Raw genomic sequence first — 16,712 nt, forward strand, 5'->3', positions numbered from 1 at the left:
TATATATATATATATATATATATATGCATATTTGGTGATGAGAAAGGAAGCTTATCAAACTTATATAACTATTTCAAAATACTTATAAAATTATCACAATTTATTCTGTTGGGACTGAAAACATTAACCCATTTTTACCCCATGATTACCACGTCATTTCTAAATCTTAACAGAGTGAAGTTTCTTTATAATGACTCTTTCATTAACTGAGGGACTCCCAGACAACCAAGTTATTTCTAAGGACATTTAGTATTTTGTCAGGTAATTGCAAACATATTGCCCACAGAGGATGCTTCATATTTTTAGGTGTAGATTTTAATTTAACAAGTGCCAAGAAAGAAGGAGAAGGAGGAGGGAGAGGAAGAGAAGAAAAGAAGAAGAGGAGGAAGAGGAAGAGGAAGAAGAAGGAGGAGGAGAAGGAGAGAAAGAAGGAAGGAAGGAAGGAAGGAAAATAGGAAGGAAGGAAGGGAAGGGCAAGGAAGAAAGAAAGAAAAAGAAAGAAAGAAAGGAAAGAAAGGAAGGAAGGAAGGGAAGGGAAGGGAAAGGAAGAAAGAAAGAAAAGAAAGAAAGAAAGAGAGAAAGAAAGAAAGGAAAGAAAGAAAGGAAGGAAGGAAGAAAGGGGGAAGGAAGGAAGGAAGGGAAGGGTAGGGAAAGGAAGAAAGAAAGAAAAGAAAGAAAGAAAGAGAGAAAGAGAAAGAAAGAAAGAAAGGAAGGAAGGAAGGAAGGAAGAAAAACAGTTTTAATTACATAATTAAAGACAATTGCTTCTAAAATAATAACCTATCCTTCCACCAGAGGGCAACATTCGCAAGACATTTAAATGATCTCTCAAAAGTATTTCCTACCACAAAGATATAAACAAATGCAAACGTAACATTGCTATTGGGTAATATCGTATGTAAATTTCAAAGACTACTATGATGACAATTATTTAAACAATTGCTTATAAAACTTAAAAATACTCAGTAAAACACAAACAATAAATTGACTTCTTTAAATATGTAAGAAAATAGAACTTTCAGAAAGGAACATATTTCTTTATATCATTGGCATTTTTTTTCAGTTCATTATTAGCTGTTTAGTTCAAATACAATAAAAAAAATCTTAGGGTGGAAGAAATGAAGAAAATAGTGTTCTACATCAATGAATAAATTAATGAAAAAGTCAGAGACTTTTATAAGTGGAAGGGCTGATAGAGATCACTTACTGCAAGCCTTCATTTGTACAAATAAGGAAACCAAAGTTTATTAAAGTTAAGTAATTGATTCAAAGTTGCAGGGATGCTAATCAGCAGAGCCAGGACCCAAACGCAGGTCAGTTGATTTCACATTTCATAATCTACACCATTGATATTCAAATCGTGATCCACAGATGCAGCCCTGAACTTGTTAGAATTGCTGAATCTTGGGCTCCACTGTAGAGCTATGGAATCAGAATCTGTATTTTAACAAAATCTTAAATGGTGAAAAACTACTCTAACCCATACTGCTTCTTCATCACTGGTTGCATGACTTCAGGCAATTCATTAAATCTCATTTCCCTCCTCAATAAACTGGGAATGAAATTAGTTATTTTGAAGAATCATTCCAAAGAATAAATGAGATAATGTAAATGAAAGTCATTCATAAATTGTAACACTACACATGTTAGTTATAGTCAATGAAACCTTCTCCTTTTATTGCTAAGAGTGCTTGGATAAAGGGGACAATTCTACCAGAGAAAGAATTGCCTAATAATGTAATTTAAGGCTAAAATTGGATGGAAAATATTAACAGTAAGGGAAGGTGTCCAGAGAATGGAAGACTTTTTCAATGTCCCTAAATGAATGCCATATGTATAACTACTAATATTTCCTTGCATAAAGATAAATCTGGTGAAAGTAAGGTCACAAAAGTACATGTTCAGTGTTTGGATTTGGGGACCATGCATGAAGAAAATATGTTGGATTAGTAAGTAATATGTAAATATGTGTCTCTAATATTGGGTGTAGCTGTTAAGAATAGCCTAAATTGTAGCCTAGCAACAATTCTTGTAATTTTTCACATACAACATTTTCCCCTTGTTTATGACTTTGCTCAAGATGTCTCTCCTCTGGCTGGGATCTCCCCAAGTGCCACCATCATTCCCCACCCAATTTCCTGGGCTGTCATCATTTTTACAGGACTAAGTTTCTCTTCAAGTCTTAAGACAGACAAGGAAATATCACCTCCTGAAATCTTTTCTGTACACTTTATACTCCCAGGCTGGGTTACTTAACTTGTCCAGTTTCACCCAGAAGTATCTGTCATTGTATTTATGTGTCTATTTCCCATGCAGCTTGTGAGATCTTTCAGGGAACAGCCTCAGAACCTAGTGAAATTTTTAGCACTAAATAAATATTTTTAGTATGAATAGATTAATATTAGCAGTAATTCTGATTTAAACACTCACACTTTTATCAAGAGAATGGAGGAGAGAGCCAAATGACATTGATTTCAATAAGATGAATGTAATTATTTTACTCTACAAACAATGCTTTTGTGTTGGATTTGTATCATTCATATATATGTGCATATATGAATATACACACACACATACACACACACACATGACTTAGCAATCAAGTTTGCCAGTGGTTTAAATCTCTAATCATTTCGGGTGAAACTTAGGCAGGAATGCTTGGAAAAATCATTTTTATGTCACCATCGTAGTTTCACAGATATCTGTTTGACTTCTATTTTTTATATAACTTTCTGGAATTTCAAAATAATGGATATCCCTAAATGAATTAAATTTAATGAACTTGGTCACTAAAGATTTGAAAAACTTAGATATTTTGAAAAACACTTGATGAGTCAAGTCCTGACTAGCTTGAATCTTTTGTTTGGAGGAAGGTAGTTTAATGAGTTTTCTTTTTTCCCTTTTTACAGTTGATCACCTTGGGGGTAGATACTATTTCGAGGCATTCCAGAGTTTTAGAAAAATCTTGTTCAGTATTGTAATAGGCAATATATATTTTAATGCATAACAAAATAAGAGAAAGATGCTTCTGGTATCCTTTTCTTTATTATAATTCATAGAAAATATAATTTGATAAATATTAAATTTAGTAATGGTAGTTTTAGCTACTTTTGAATTTTTTTTCAGCTATCCATTCAGTGTATGCATATTCATTGTATTATTTGGCCTATTTGGGTAATATTCTTACATGTTTCTGTACTTGGATCCATACTTCTGAGATATGGTAACAGAATCCCTAAGAAAAATCTACTCCCCCTGTTGGCTTAAAGGAAATTCAAGGATTTTGACTTTGCGAATGTGTTTCAAGGACAATCTGTTTTGTAACTATTTGTCTGAATTTCATCTAAGAGGTCCGTGATTCATGTCAAATGCATTAATAATTAACATTAAGCTTGCATTGTTTTCTTGCTTTGCTTAATGAAATAGATTCATTGATGCTATTCCTATATATGTGAAAGCAAATATCTTACATGAATTTCTCTCTGTAGTTCTGCTTTAGGAGAAGATGGTACAAAATAAAAATTACATTTTAAACGATTATAAATAATTTTAAATAAATCTTGAAAATATCATCAATGATAATTTGTTAACAAGCACAAGGTATAGCCACAAATTTCATCAGTATATTGGTATTTCAGTAGTGTGCTGAAAATTAGTTAAGTGAAGAAGTATACAATTCCAAGGAATTTATATTAAACTGCTTGTCTTTTATTTAACCAAGAACACAGGAAAACTATTCTTTTTTAAATTATTTCTCTATTCCCTCCCCCACCTCCCTCCTTCCCTCTATCCCTCTTTCTTGCTTCCTCCTTCTCTATCTTCCTTTCTTCCTTCCTTTTTTTCTTACCTATCAGGGGTTAAAACAAAACACAGGAACAATATAATTATGCACTTTGTATACATATATTTTATATTCAAGGGAGCCCCGGTGCCCCGAATAACACAAACATAAGTAAAATGTGCTGTAATCTTCCTTCCCTGCAACACTGTCAGAGCTGGCATCAGCGTGCTGGGCAAAACATAGGAAACTAGAAGTAACTTGTCAATTTTTAATAAAGTCTTTCTCTTTTGCAGAGCTAAATGCACCATGCTCCCTGCAAACCCTGGCGATGATGACTTCTTCTCACTTGGTTTCCATAGCATCCATTCCTGAAGATCCCCAGTATAGTCTTTGGTCAGGGCCATCCTCCCAGTTCCCCTAGAAAGTTGGCAACCTGGCCAGCCAAAAGAAACCTCCCCTTTTCCTGAAACTTACTCTGTCCTTGGTGCTGAACCATTTTTCCGAGAAGCGCCCAGACGGGCTCTGTCAGCGGTGCTGAAAACAAAATCTTCCCTGACGCTGCCCAAATCAGAACAGTGTATCTGTTATTTACTCACGTCCTCAAAGAGCAGCAAGCTTTCTCCATCTTAATTCGACACTACCGCAGAGCGGAGTTTGCGCCGGCGTGATGGGAGGAGATCGTGGGCAAGGAGGAAAAACTAAAGCAGTATCGCTCACTTGAGACCTAAGATGCTCCCATGAGTTTTGGAATTGCTCTGCTCCTTACCGCAAAGGCACCATTTTTAAAAGTACTATTCTTTTGACTTTGTCCTTACACAAGGGTTCTGTGGTATTTCCGCCCACGTTTAAAAGGCAGAAGATTTGACAGCAACAAGGCTTTCAAAACCGGGAATTTACATTGTTTTCCAGTGGACTGACTTCCAGGACAAGGACTCATCTGCACCCGCCCAAATACCATGGCACTGCGTGCGCCCTTTGCCACCGGATCCTCCCCTTCCAATGAGACTTTCTGATTGTGTCTACCAACTCTCCTATTAGGAAACCCGTGGGTTGCATGCAGCTATTCTGTTGTATTCTCATTCTCACTCTCCCTCCCCTCTCACTCGCACTCTTGCAAGAGGCACACCGATACCGTTCTGCTGAGAAGAAAAAACCTACAACTACCTTAAGCGATTAAGACAATATGCGCAACTCTCCCCTTTCCTAGCGATTTCTATTTAAATCTGGCAAGAGCCGACACCACGCTTTGCAGGAATGGAGTCGGTAAAACAAAGGATTTTGACCCCAGGAAAAGAGGGACTAAAGAATTTTGCTGGAAAATCCCTCGGCCAGATCTACAGGTAAGGAAAAGCAAACCTCTGTTTGCCTGGGACTCAGCCTGAAAAAAAAATCTGCAGAGCTATTTCCTTAAATCCTGGTTGCTTAGAGAGATTGTAATATGTTCGGAAAATCTTTTTTGTTGCTCATTGCTGAAGCGGGGCTGCTCTGGAAACCTACTTAGTAATTCAGGAATGTTGCACTAAATTAACCTGTCTGGTGTGTGTGTGTGTGTGTGTGTGTGTGTGTGTGTGTGTGTGTGTGTGTGTGTGTGTGATTTTTGTTTTGGTACCTGCAGATTCTTATCCTTTCCTACCGAGGATTTATCCTCTTTACAATTAAGAAATGACCTGCACCTGTTCAAAGAGCCTTTCTTGTGTTGCTTATAGTGACACCAAAGTAAATTCCTTTAATGCAGAAAAATGAATAAAAAACACAACCACCTAAAAAATTAAACAATAAAATTCCGAAGAGTAGTGGTGAAAAGAAAGCTGGGTCTCAGCTTTAAAACCACTTGAGTAGAGAATCCCCCAGTGGAATCTTCCTTCTGTACTGAAGGAAGAAGAATCAAAATATATCAATAATTGATAGCTGAAACAGTTCCTCTCTTTAAATCTGAAACAATGTATATGCATTTTTAATTATTTGACCTCTCCTAGAAGTCTATTTCTTGCATGGGAAATGTCACAGTGCTTTTAAGAAAAGCCATAATAATAACCAGCAAAATGACTTTGGAAGTACTAGAAATGATTTAAAATTTTAATCTTCCCTGTAGTCACTATACTAATTATTCTGTAAATTTTACAACTTTAAATTTTTTCAAGAATATTAAATGAATACACATTTTCTTAATAATGTGAAAATCAAGAAGAAGGGGCAGAAACAAAAGGATAAATGATTCTAAGAGAGCGGTAATTTTTGCATTTGAGAAATTGAAGCCTTTGGAAATATATAGGATATGTAAAGAAAATGACCAAGGCACCTCCCAATTTTCCAAATCTCTCTGGTCCTGGTGGGCTTCTTGTAGGCACCATCATGCACCTATGCGGCAGTAGATACTGCAAAGGCCCTGCAGTCCCGCAGCTACCCTGGAAAGAGCTGTTCTTTCCCAGCTCAACTGCCATCAGGTGGGGAGCTCAGGTGCAGAGTTTAACTTTGCATATATGAGCACATGAAGCCAATATGAAAAAAAATCACATTTGTTGAATTTTTCTCTCTTAGAATAAATTGCTCTGTACGCTAACATTGGAATTGGGCTTTAGGAATAAGTATTAACATAACCGCAAATACAGTTATGATGTTTCCCCAGTTGGTATTTTGTAGAATTTGGAAGTTTGACATTTTTTTTCTGGTAGTCTCAGATTGCTTGACAGCCGTCTCCCAAGCTATGCATTCTTGAAATTGATCTAAAATTTTCATTCGCTTTACCTGCGGGTATGAAAACAATTGTGTGTGGATATAATCATTTAAAGGGGCACACATAGAAAAAAGATATATGGTGGATTGGAAAACATCTGCAAATCGTAAACAGAGAGGTTCTTTGTTTAAATATCCATCTCAAGGGTCCACGGTGTGTTACCCTTCACATTCCTCTTCTTTTAAACAGAAATTTCGCTGATATATTGCGGACCAAAACAACACTATCAGCTTTTAGTAAAACCATTCTATCACTCTGCTTTCCCCTTTCCCCTCCCCACAAGGAAGAAAGCCTAAAAGCAACTGAATCAGTGGGGTGAAATCTTAGGAAATACTATGCAAGTTAAAAAACACAAAACGAAACATAAATGTGAGATCTTCTACCTTGGTGTGGAACATCTTACCAGAGTTGATTTGCGGGTGCATTGGTATAATCTGGGAGTCTCATTTTACTTCTTTGGAAATGGGTCCATGACATTTTTCGGTGTTTGTAACTGAGATAGTAGTGACACAAGATTGTGAATAATTAATTATTCATGTTCTGGCAGTAGGAATCTTAGGTGTCGGCCATATGTTGTGGAGGCCTTTGTTTCAAACTCAAGTAACAAGGGATAAAAGAGTAAGCTGTGTAACAGGAGAGTAAATGTTGAACTGGCATCCTAGGAGCTGGTGGAAGGGAAAGGAGAGTGCGTGACACTGAAAGAGTGTTCGCAGACCTTCTCCGCTTGGGCACCGGACGGGACAGGCCTTGGTGCCAGGGGCTCCCGGGCTTAGCTGGCGGGTAGGGGGTTGGATCCCGGTGTCCTCAACCCGGAAAGCTTCAACTTGGCTGGGAAGGAAGGAGTAGCGTGGGTGCAGGACTGTGCCTGGGCCCGCCCACCAGGGAGCAGCCCTCGGGAGGCTGGGTGGCTGGATGAAAGCGGCTGTCGCCTGGGCAGAGCACTGCACGCGGGAGGTGTCTATACAGGCGCTGAGAAGGCGCCTTTCGGGTCACCCTTACAAACTGCAGACCCCGCAAGAAAGTTAGGCTCAGGCGGTGTACGTGAATCAAGGCGCTGTGGGGTGGATCCCGAGGGAATGGGCACTGGTTGCCATAGGACAGAAGATATTAAAGTTGAAGAGATGTTGCCGCGGGGAGGGAGCCTGGAAGAAGGCTGGAGAGCCCGGGAGGTCCTGAAGCCTGGTGGCGCCCCAGCACCCTAACCCCTGAGGGAGGGGAAGCAGGTCAGGGCCCATCCCCCGAGTCCTGACCGGTCCTGGGAACTGGTAACGGGCCGGCATCGGGGTGCCTAACCCGTGGCGTCCTTGCCTCCCCACGGTGTGCCGCGCAGGGTGCTGGAGAAGAAGCAGGAGACCGGGGAGACCATCGAGCTGACGGAGGATGGGAAGCCCCTGGAGGTGCCTGAGAAGAAGGCGCCGCTGTGCGACTGCAGGTGCTTCGGTCTGCCACGTCGCTATATCATCGCCATCATGAGCGGCCTGGGCTTCTGCATCTCCTTCGGCATCCGCTGCAACCTGGGCGTGGCCATCGTGGACATGGTCAACAACAGCACCATCCACCGCGGGGGCAAGGTCATCAAGGAGGTGGGCAACAGCTGGCCCTTTGGTTTCGCAAAGCCACTTCACCTGTTTGAGCCCCACTATCCCCATTGAATGAGGAAGGCTTGTCCGGCCCCTCGAGCACTGCCCTTCTAGATTGGGACGCGACAGTATAATCAAGCCCTTTTCAGGCTGGAGCAAGTCTCTTCTGTTCTCTGGGCCTTCCTCTTCTCCCCTGCAAAGTGTAAAATAAAACATCTGGCTCACTAGGTTTTTGAGGAGAGTGACTTTATACAAGGAATTGGTCCTTAATACTGTCCGCTAAATCTAAATCGAACTATTTTCTTTTACTCGGAAGAATAGAGCAGCAGATTAGTTATAATTTTCCCCGGCTTCCAATTCTCGCCAACATTCTCCATAACCAAAATGAAACGAAACCGAAAAACAAATCAAACAACTGTGCACACATATGGGCAGTTTTAGCCGAGGGGTCTTTAGGAGCGTCCCACCTGACTGTCGGAGAGGAGCCGATGCAGCGCAGGACAGTCTCGGGGTCACGGGGAAGCCAGTCCCGTAATCTTAGGATGTGCGTTGGGTGACGATTAGGGAGAGGAGGGTCAACGTCAAGGTCAAAGAAACCCGTGGGTCCTGACTTCCTGTTTAGTGATCTGAGCTAACGTAAGCCAAGCAGAGCAAGGGTTGGGGGTTGGAATGCAAAATTTGGGACGGGCTGTGGATGGGAAGCTGTGAGCGCTGATGGGCCCTGGGTATTCCGGGAAACAGTGCAAAGTGCGTTTGGTTTCATAATTTTATTCAAAGGGGGGAAAAATAAGAGTCCCCAGTTCCCCAGGCCGGATAAGGGCTCTTTCATCTTTCCTGTGCAGAGAGTTCTCCCCAGTGTACTGTAAGGTTCACCTTGTGCGGCGGACCAGGCTGGTGAGGGCGGAGTTAGGCCCCGACCTTCAGACACACCCTCTCCCGCTCTTCTGACCACCTCTGAACAACCCCTTCCCCTCCACTGAGTCCCCCAGTTTCCCCGGGCTTTTTCAAATCTTTCTGGCCTATGCCCATCCCCATTGTGCTGGGACCATCCTTCCTACTAGGTCCTCCGACTTCAGCACCTTCCATCCCAAGCTCCCCACCTCCCTTCCCCAGAATTTCTCCAGCTGGGTTCCATTCTCCAAGCGATTCCACTACTGCGTGGTCGGCGTCGGCTAAGTGGACCCGCGTCAGGTGTCTCTTTCCCCAGCCAGCGAACAGAATCCCTTTGTGGGGAGTCCTCATTTCCCAAACTCAAGCCCTGATGACTCCTCGCTCGCAGAGGTGATCCGACCTTCCTGGCAGTCGTCGGGGAGCAAAGCCAGGGCGCCCAACTTCGCTATTAATCACAATCCATTTCAAACGAGCACGGTTTTTCAGTTAAAAGAGGCATTTCTTCTCCGTAAGAAGATACAGCTTCAATTTTGTTACGAAACGAAAATTAAGCCACCCCCATGCTCAGAATGCTGGGAGTACCCCGGGCGGTGAGGGCTGTTCGACCGAGAATTACTGAACATGAATTTTCAGCCCAAGCACTAACTCTACTCTCTCCCTCCACCTGTTTTTTGTTTTGTTGTTTTCCTACTCCCCTAGAAAGCCAAATTCAACTGGGACCCGGAAACCGTGGGGATGATCCACGGTTCTTTCTTTTGGGGCTACATCATCACCCAGATTCCGGGCGGCTACATCGCTTCTCGGCTGGCCGCCAACAGGTAAAGCATCGAGCCCGGCGGGGGCTCGGGGAGGTGGGACTTATACCCTCCGAGGGGCAGCGGAGGCCGCGGGCAGGGGCGACGGCCCCGCGGGGTTGGGGAACTCCTGGGCGAGGTCTCCTAGTACCCTGGAACCCACTCGCGGGGCTCGAACACTGTGCCTCGTTCCAGAATAAGGCGCCCCAAAGGATTTGGGTTTTCCACGGCGGGCGCACTTTGTCGCCGCCGCCTCCCTGCCCTGGCGTAACCTGCTTCTCGAGAAATGGTCGACGTGCCTCCGTGGCTGCTAGGGGCTGAGGCCAGGCGGGGAGCCGGGGAGCAGAGACGGCGCCGCCGAGCGCACAAAGGGATGGGGGGCGTCACTGCGCTCTGGTGTGCACGTCCTTCGGGTGCCCCTGCTCCGTGTGATGCTGACCTCCCCGTAGAGCGCAAAAAACAGCCCGCCCAGATGGTGCTCTGGGTCTGCAGGATTTGTTTCTATGGAGCCAGGCGGGATTTCAGGCGCCCCGGGTGCGACTCCACCTGTTAATGAGCTCTGCTGAGTAGGGGCGGGGGTGGGGAAGGCGCTCAGCTGCTGCCAGAGGCCTCCAGCCTGGCCGCGGTGGTGGCTGCAGCCGAGGTCCTAGCGCCAGCCCTCAGCAGTGCCCCCAGCGCCACCTGCAGAGGCACCCCTAAATACGAGGCGAAAGGACTGATGGGATGGGGGTGTCAAGGAGCACAGCCTGGCACGCCGACTGTGAGAGACAGCTTCATTTGCTTCATTGTGTGTATTTTGATAAATAAAACTAAATGCTTCTTGAATCTAAGTGTTAAGCTGAGAAAGAAAAGATGCACTCCACCCTTTCAGTTATTGCTACATAGAGACCCCAAATAAAGACTTTGGGCCTTCTTTCAGACCCTGTACCTATGACTTCACCCCTCTCGCTCCCCGCAAAAGGTCAAGTGTTCCTGGGAAGTAATCTAGAACTGGGCACCTCTCTAGTCTTGATCTCCTCTTTGCTTTCCTAAACTGGTCTCTCCCTATCCCTCAGTGAAATCTCCAAGGCCCCTTCCCTGGCTTTTGTCACCTACAATCCATTCACCAGAGGTGTTTTCCTGTGCAAGATTTCTCAGTCATCTCCAAGGCCTAGGGAGAGATTCTTGGAAATTTATTTTAGGCTTAATGCCCCTAGGGTGAGGATTTTTGGACTGACCTTCAAAATGTCGAGAGGAGAGTGCAATAGATTAGGAATAGTGCCTTTTGAATATCATCTTTACCTTGACATGATTATGGTTAATACTCAGACCCAACAGGAGAAAAAAATATTCTTTTAAAAAATGAATCAGTTTAAACTGAAAATTATTAACTGTGTAGAGAACCCAATTTTATGGATGGGATAAATTTTAAAAATTGATATAACGCAGAAAAATGTAAAGGAATATTACTGGTAATGAACATGTTAGAGTTTTGGCTTTTATATCCAAAATGCAGTGTCTCGAATCTCTTTTTTTCCTAAAAATATTTTCTAAAGCCAAACAAACTTCCCAGAAAGATACTCCAAACATACATATGTAAAATATTTTCACTTCAGTGGGAAAACATCCAACAAGTCACCAAAAAAGAAAACTCAATAAAATGTGAAATAAAAATACAATGGCTGTGCCTTTAAGTTTTTTTTCAGAGTCAAAACCTTCAGCTTGCCAAATGTTAAAATGCTAACATTTTCCTGCCAGGAAAAAACACCAGGGATGCTCCAGCGTTCCCTCTTTCTAACACTGGGAAGTCAGTAAACAGGTTTTCTTAGTTAAAAAAAAAAAAAAATCAAGCTCATTGCTAGCATTTGTGTCATGTTTAGTAAAGAAAAGACTGATGTTGACTCAGGTTCTAATTTGTTCGGTAGATTTTCCTCAAGGGAAAAATTTTCTGAATTTTAGAATTATTATTTGAATCCAAAATCACCTTACCTTTAAGTGGATATTTAGGGAAGAGAAACAATATTTTCATACACAATGCTTTGTATTCTCCAAGACTGAGAAAATAAAGTAAAAATTTATTGTAAAATCTTGTGAACAGATAGAAGAGTATAGATTCACTTCCTTATCACATTTTAAGATTTTTACATACTTGCTTTATTTTGAAAATAATATTACAAAACATACAGTGAGAAATATACAGCCCCCTGTGAAAACAGGTTTAAAATGTATAACATTCCCTTTTCTGATTATAAAAGTATTACATATCAAATAAAAATATATTAAAAAGAGGATAATAAAAAATCATAAATAACTTAATCACCCAGAAACACCTTTATTGACAAGTTGGTGAATGTCCAATTAGTCCTATACATGCTACATAGAATTTTATCTTGGAAGACTTTTTTAATACAAAATTTTAAAGATTTTTAGAATTTGCTTGAAAGATGTATATTTCCTTTTTCAAAAACAGTAAAAACAACACAGCAAGACCAGTTTTCCACCTACAGGCATTGTATACCCATTCTCCCTTCCCTATAGATCATTTAATAATAGAACAAGATTTCCCTTGGGTGAGATACTGGGGACAGAGTCCTTTCCCTCTAGGTGTAAAAGAAGCTCATTTTGGAAAGTTTTTACCATCAGCATTGTGGGTGGAACTAGAGCAGAGGAACTGAAGTGTGTGGAGACAGTTCCTCTAGAGAGAAGGGCTTCTGGTTACACTTCCTGGCAGATTTCTCAATGAAAAACAAATGATAATTTGGCTTCTCCATTTCATGGATTAAGCAAAAGCAGCCCTACTCTTGGTCAGAATACAGATTCTTGGTCCTTTTTCTTGTCCTATTCTAAGTATGCTTGCTGTCCTGCTCAATGAGGAGAGAAGGTGGGAGAGTAGTGGCGAAAGGAAACTGGGTCTCAGGGAGACCTCTTGCACCATTTTTTTCTTTTGCCTTTCCTTAAAGGGCTAATGCACATCCTGGGCCGGAGAATTTAGTCAAATCCATGGAGGACTTTAGAGTGGGGAATCAAAGGAAGATTCCTCACAAAATCTGTAATGTTTAAGATGAGAACATTTAATACAGTGATAAGAAGGTATTGGAGGTAAATTAATTTTGTCTTTAAACAATAAAGAGCATAGGGCTTACAGTAACTCAAAAATTTATGAATGTGAAATTGCTAAAAAAAACTATCTTTATCTTGCATTTAGAGAGTGATGAGGAACCTGGTCAAGTATTTAGTGGGAGAAACAACACAATTTTTACAAAGGCATAACCAAAGAGGTTCAGATTTACCAAAGGAAGTTTGGTCAACACTATATTTTTAATGGATGATATTGTATTCACAAAGACTATTCTTGCCTCTGTCTAGGTGGCAATATTATTTAAGCCCTATTTTAAATTTTTCCCTGTTCTGCTCCTGTCCTCCTGACTTCCCAACTCTGCTTTAATTATTTATGTAACACTATTGCCAGCTATCATACCGCTATTTTTCTTTCTGATCTATAACTAAGAAGTAACTGCCTTCTTACAATAAAACGTAAGCTCCATGAGTGCAAGCAGTTTTGTCCTTGTTATTTACACTGCTCTATCCAAAGAGACCCTGACCCATAATAGATACTTGTGGAATAAATGAAATAGACATCACAACAAAGTGTTTTGCACCTTTTACAAAAGGCAATATTACATAGTGGTTAAGATACAGGATCTAAAGCCAAATGGCATGGGTTCAGACTTCTGAATGTATTACTTAATAACTGAATGACTTAAAACATTATTTAACATCTCTGAGCCTCAGTTTGCATTTCTGTAAAAGGGAGCTAATCAAACTATCTACCTGATATGAGCATCATGACAGCTAATTAAGAGAATACGTGTAAAGTTCTTAGATATGCCTGGCACTCAATAATTGTTGGCTGTTATCATTTATTTTCAATCACATCTTAATTCAGAAAAAAATTGAAAGAAAAAACCTCTTATGGGCACTCGATATCACTTGTGTTTAAATTTGTTGTAAGTATTAGTAATGCAAAAAGATTATTTCTATTGTGATAAAAAACCTCTTTTCACATGTCAGATTTCTGCCTTTAAAATTATTTTCCCATACACACTATTCACAATTAAAATTATTGTTCACTGAAAATGTCATAAGTCTCATTTGAAGGCTCGTAAAGGGCTGTCTTAAAAAATTACTTATAGCCAAGAGTGTAGTATTTCAGTGCATGCAATCTTTGAATTCTGGCCAGGCATTATAAATGTGCTTAGAGAAATCCATTTAAGTTTGAGGTTAGTCTTCTCTGATGAAAATTAAAGATTATTTCCCCCACCCCTATCCTTTATTCAAAGAGGGTTCAGTTCCAAGTGCAACATTTTACCTTTTCAGGCATTTCTTGAGTTTCTAACTTGACTTTTGTTAAAGAGAAAACAGTTCTTTATTCAGATAAGAGATTGAGGATCACATGTATCTGTAGCATATAGTGAACTCCCTATAACAGAAAGAAGCCATATTAGACCTGGACAGGGCTCATCTAATCCAATCCTCTCACTTTATCCACCAGGAAAGGAAATAGAGAATCAGGGAGGCAGTGACTGGCTCAAAGTCACAAAGAGATTGTGACTAAAACTCAGGTGTCCAGTAATACATGACCACAGGCTCTCTCTACGTTGAAATTTATCATCCCTGCCTCATATTATGTGCTTTATCGCAAAGTTCACTTTCAGTAGCAAGCTGAGCCCTCTGCTCTCTGAATGAGTGCCTGCAATCTATCATGTCCCAAATCCAGGACAGAAATCCACGAATCAGAGAGAGAAGGCTTTAGCAGGCCCAAGGGATTCTTAGATTTTTGTGGCAGGAGAAACATACTGTATTTTTGTGTGTGTACTGGCTCCCAAATGATTTGGCCATAACATGAGTGCTTCTGTTCTTTTCCCTGCAAAAGGCAAAATCCAAACTTGATAATGACTTAGACAAATAGTGTGATTTTTCTGGAGGAAAAAACATGGTATTTGGAACTTTTTCTCCTGATGCAGCCCTTTGGGAGTTTGAGCTTCTAGAAGATTGCAGAGGTTTGAGCGTGACTGGGATAGTTTAAAGCTTTTGTCTACAAGAAAGAAGAGGTTCTTCCTTGCAATTTTGATTGATACAGCTCAATTTGTACTACTGATATAAAAAGAAGATTTATACTTAAAAATGAACAAATTTTAATACATGGATTATAGAACTGTTTACTAATGTGCATTTATGTAAGTGGAATTTGATATACTTTAGGTAAATATCTGGCTTGCCTGATTATGAAAATGTGAGAATGATCTTTAGGAAGATGAACAAAGATATTTTAAACACATCTTCATGTTTTAAGTCCAGAAAGAAATAATTTTACTGGTGTTATTCTGTCATTTTTCTTTCACAGAAATAAAATAATGAAGATGTGCTTTATATATAGTAATAAGCATTGGAAATAGATTCTTAAGTCTCATCACCAAACACTCTCTCCCTCTCCCTCTCTCCCTCTCTCCCTCTCTCCCTCTCTCCTTCTCTCCCTCTCTCCCTCTCTCCCTCTCTCTCTCTCACTCTCTCACTCTCTCTCTCCTATCATCTTTTTTCCTCTACACTTACTTATCCATTGTAACGTGGATTGCAAGCAGGGGTTTCTTAACACTTCCAGTGAGAAATATTTGCAAATTCCATTTGGTGAGAAAATAATTCAGATTATTTTCATAAAGCCTGCTGCAAGAGACCACCATCCTGCTATGATGGAATTGGTTTATAGTCCTCCAGTCTTTTAGGGCCAGAGGTGACTATCTCTATTTCACTCATCTAGCTGCCTATCAAACGTCTAGCCATCTTCCCATTGTGGGCTCTATAGGTTAGGTATCTGGGGCAATGCAGAAGAGGCCTTCTTTTCTTCTGACAAAAGAAAATACCCTTTCCAGGAGATGAATAGATGTATCTGGGAGGAGGGGTCCCTAAGGGCTTGCACGTGGTTTGCTGACACACGCTTCTCTCTCCTTCCATCCTCCTCTCCTCCCACCCTTACTAGGTCTGCCTTCCCCTGCGGCTGCCACAGCCTACTACTGCAGTGCAGAAGCAGCCTCTGGGGGGAGGGACGTGATTTTGAGGGAGGAGAGAGTCAGGTGGGCAGCTGGTAGAATGATTCTCCTGCTGCCATATGCCACTGTTGGGGCTGTCTAATTTCTCTGTCATGAGTGATGAAGTCATTTTTACAACATAATGAGGTACCAAGGGACCCAGAGGGCTGGCTTGTGCTTGTGTATTCCTTTTTTAATTTGGGAATGGGGGCATCAGATGTGACAAAGGGAGGCATTGGAGTCCTGATTTGATTAGATTAAATCCATTAAACAGCCGAATCAGTCTATTCCTGCAGACCCTCTAGAAGAGGATTAGTGCCACACCTGGGGTGAGGAACACTAGATCCCTGTTAAGTGACAAGCCCCTACGCAAATGGAAACTGATTGATTGATTCCGGGAAAATAGATATCATCTGTAGAAATGACAAATCACCAGTGTTCCTGTCACATCTTCCGGGCAAATCCTTGTCGGGTGGGCTTGATATGTGAGGTTGTTTGTGGCTATGGGTCATAGAAAAAGAAGATGACTGGGAATTTCACCGCTAACTCACTCTGGGTCACAATGAATGTTAATCATCAGGCAGGGCGTGATGCCGGTTCTCAGCAACTGCATTTGCTTTTCCAAACATTTCTGTATCAGGGATACTATATGCCTCTCAATTCTGGCAATCCGTTTGGTAATATAGAACCTCCTCTCCCTCTCTCTATCTTCTCTCTCTTTCTCTCTCTCTCTCTCTCTCTCTCTCTCTCTCTCTCTCTCTCACACACACACACACACACACTTCTTTTCCCTTTTTTGTCTTACAGTGTGAAATGATTATATTATCTTACATATAATCACTTTAAGAACACTGGAGTGTATGTGTGTGT

At 41.2% G+C, this 16,712-nt stretch overlaps 1 protein-coding gene across 1 annotated transcript in view; it reads left to right on the forward strand.

Annotated features, from left to right (window-relative positions):
* The first annotated feature begins 4,928 nt into the window (after positions 1-4,928).
* The window catches only part of SLC17A6 (solute carrier family 17 member 6), a 37,911-nt gene continuing 26,127 nt past the window's right edge, over positions 4,929-16,712 (forward strand). Inside the window, exons 1-3 of the mRNA XM_024764706.1 lie at positions 4,929-5,121; positions 7,846-8,098; positions 9,686-9,804. Of these exons, the coding sequence (XP_024620474.1) occupies positions 5,036-5,121; positions 7,846-8,098; positions 9,686-9,804 (458 nt within the window). The 5' untranslated portion in view covers positions 4,929-5,035. The remainder of the gene's footprint in view (positions 5,122-7,845; positions 8,099-9,685; positions 9,805-16,712) is intronic.

This window comes from Neophocaena asiaeorientalis, unplaced genomic scaffold, assembly GCF_003031525.2.
Source record: "Neophocaena asiaeorientalis asiaeorientalis breed wild unplaced genomic scaffold, Neophocaena_asiaeorientalis_V1.1 scaffold230, whole genome shotgun sequence".
NCBI lineage: Eukaryota > Metazoa > Chordata > Mammalia > Artiodactyla > Phocoenidae > Neophocaena > Neophocaena asiaeorientalis.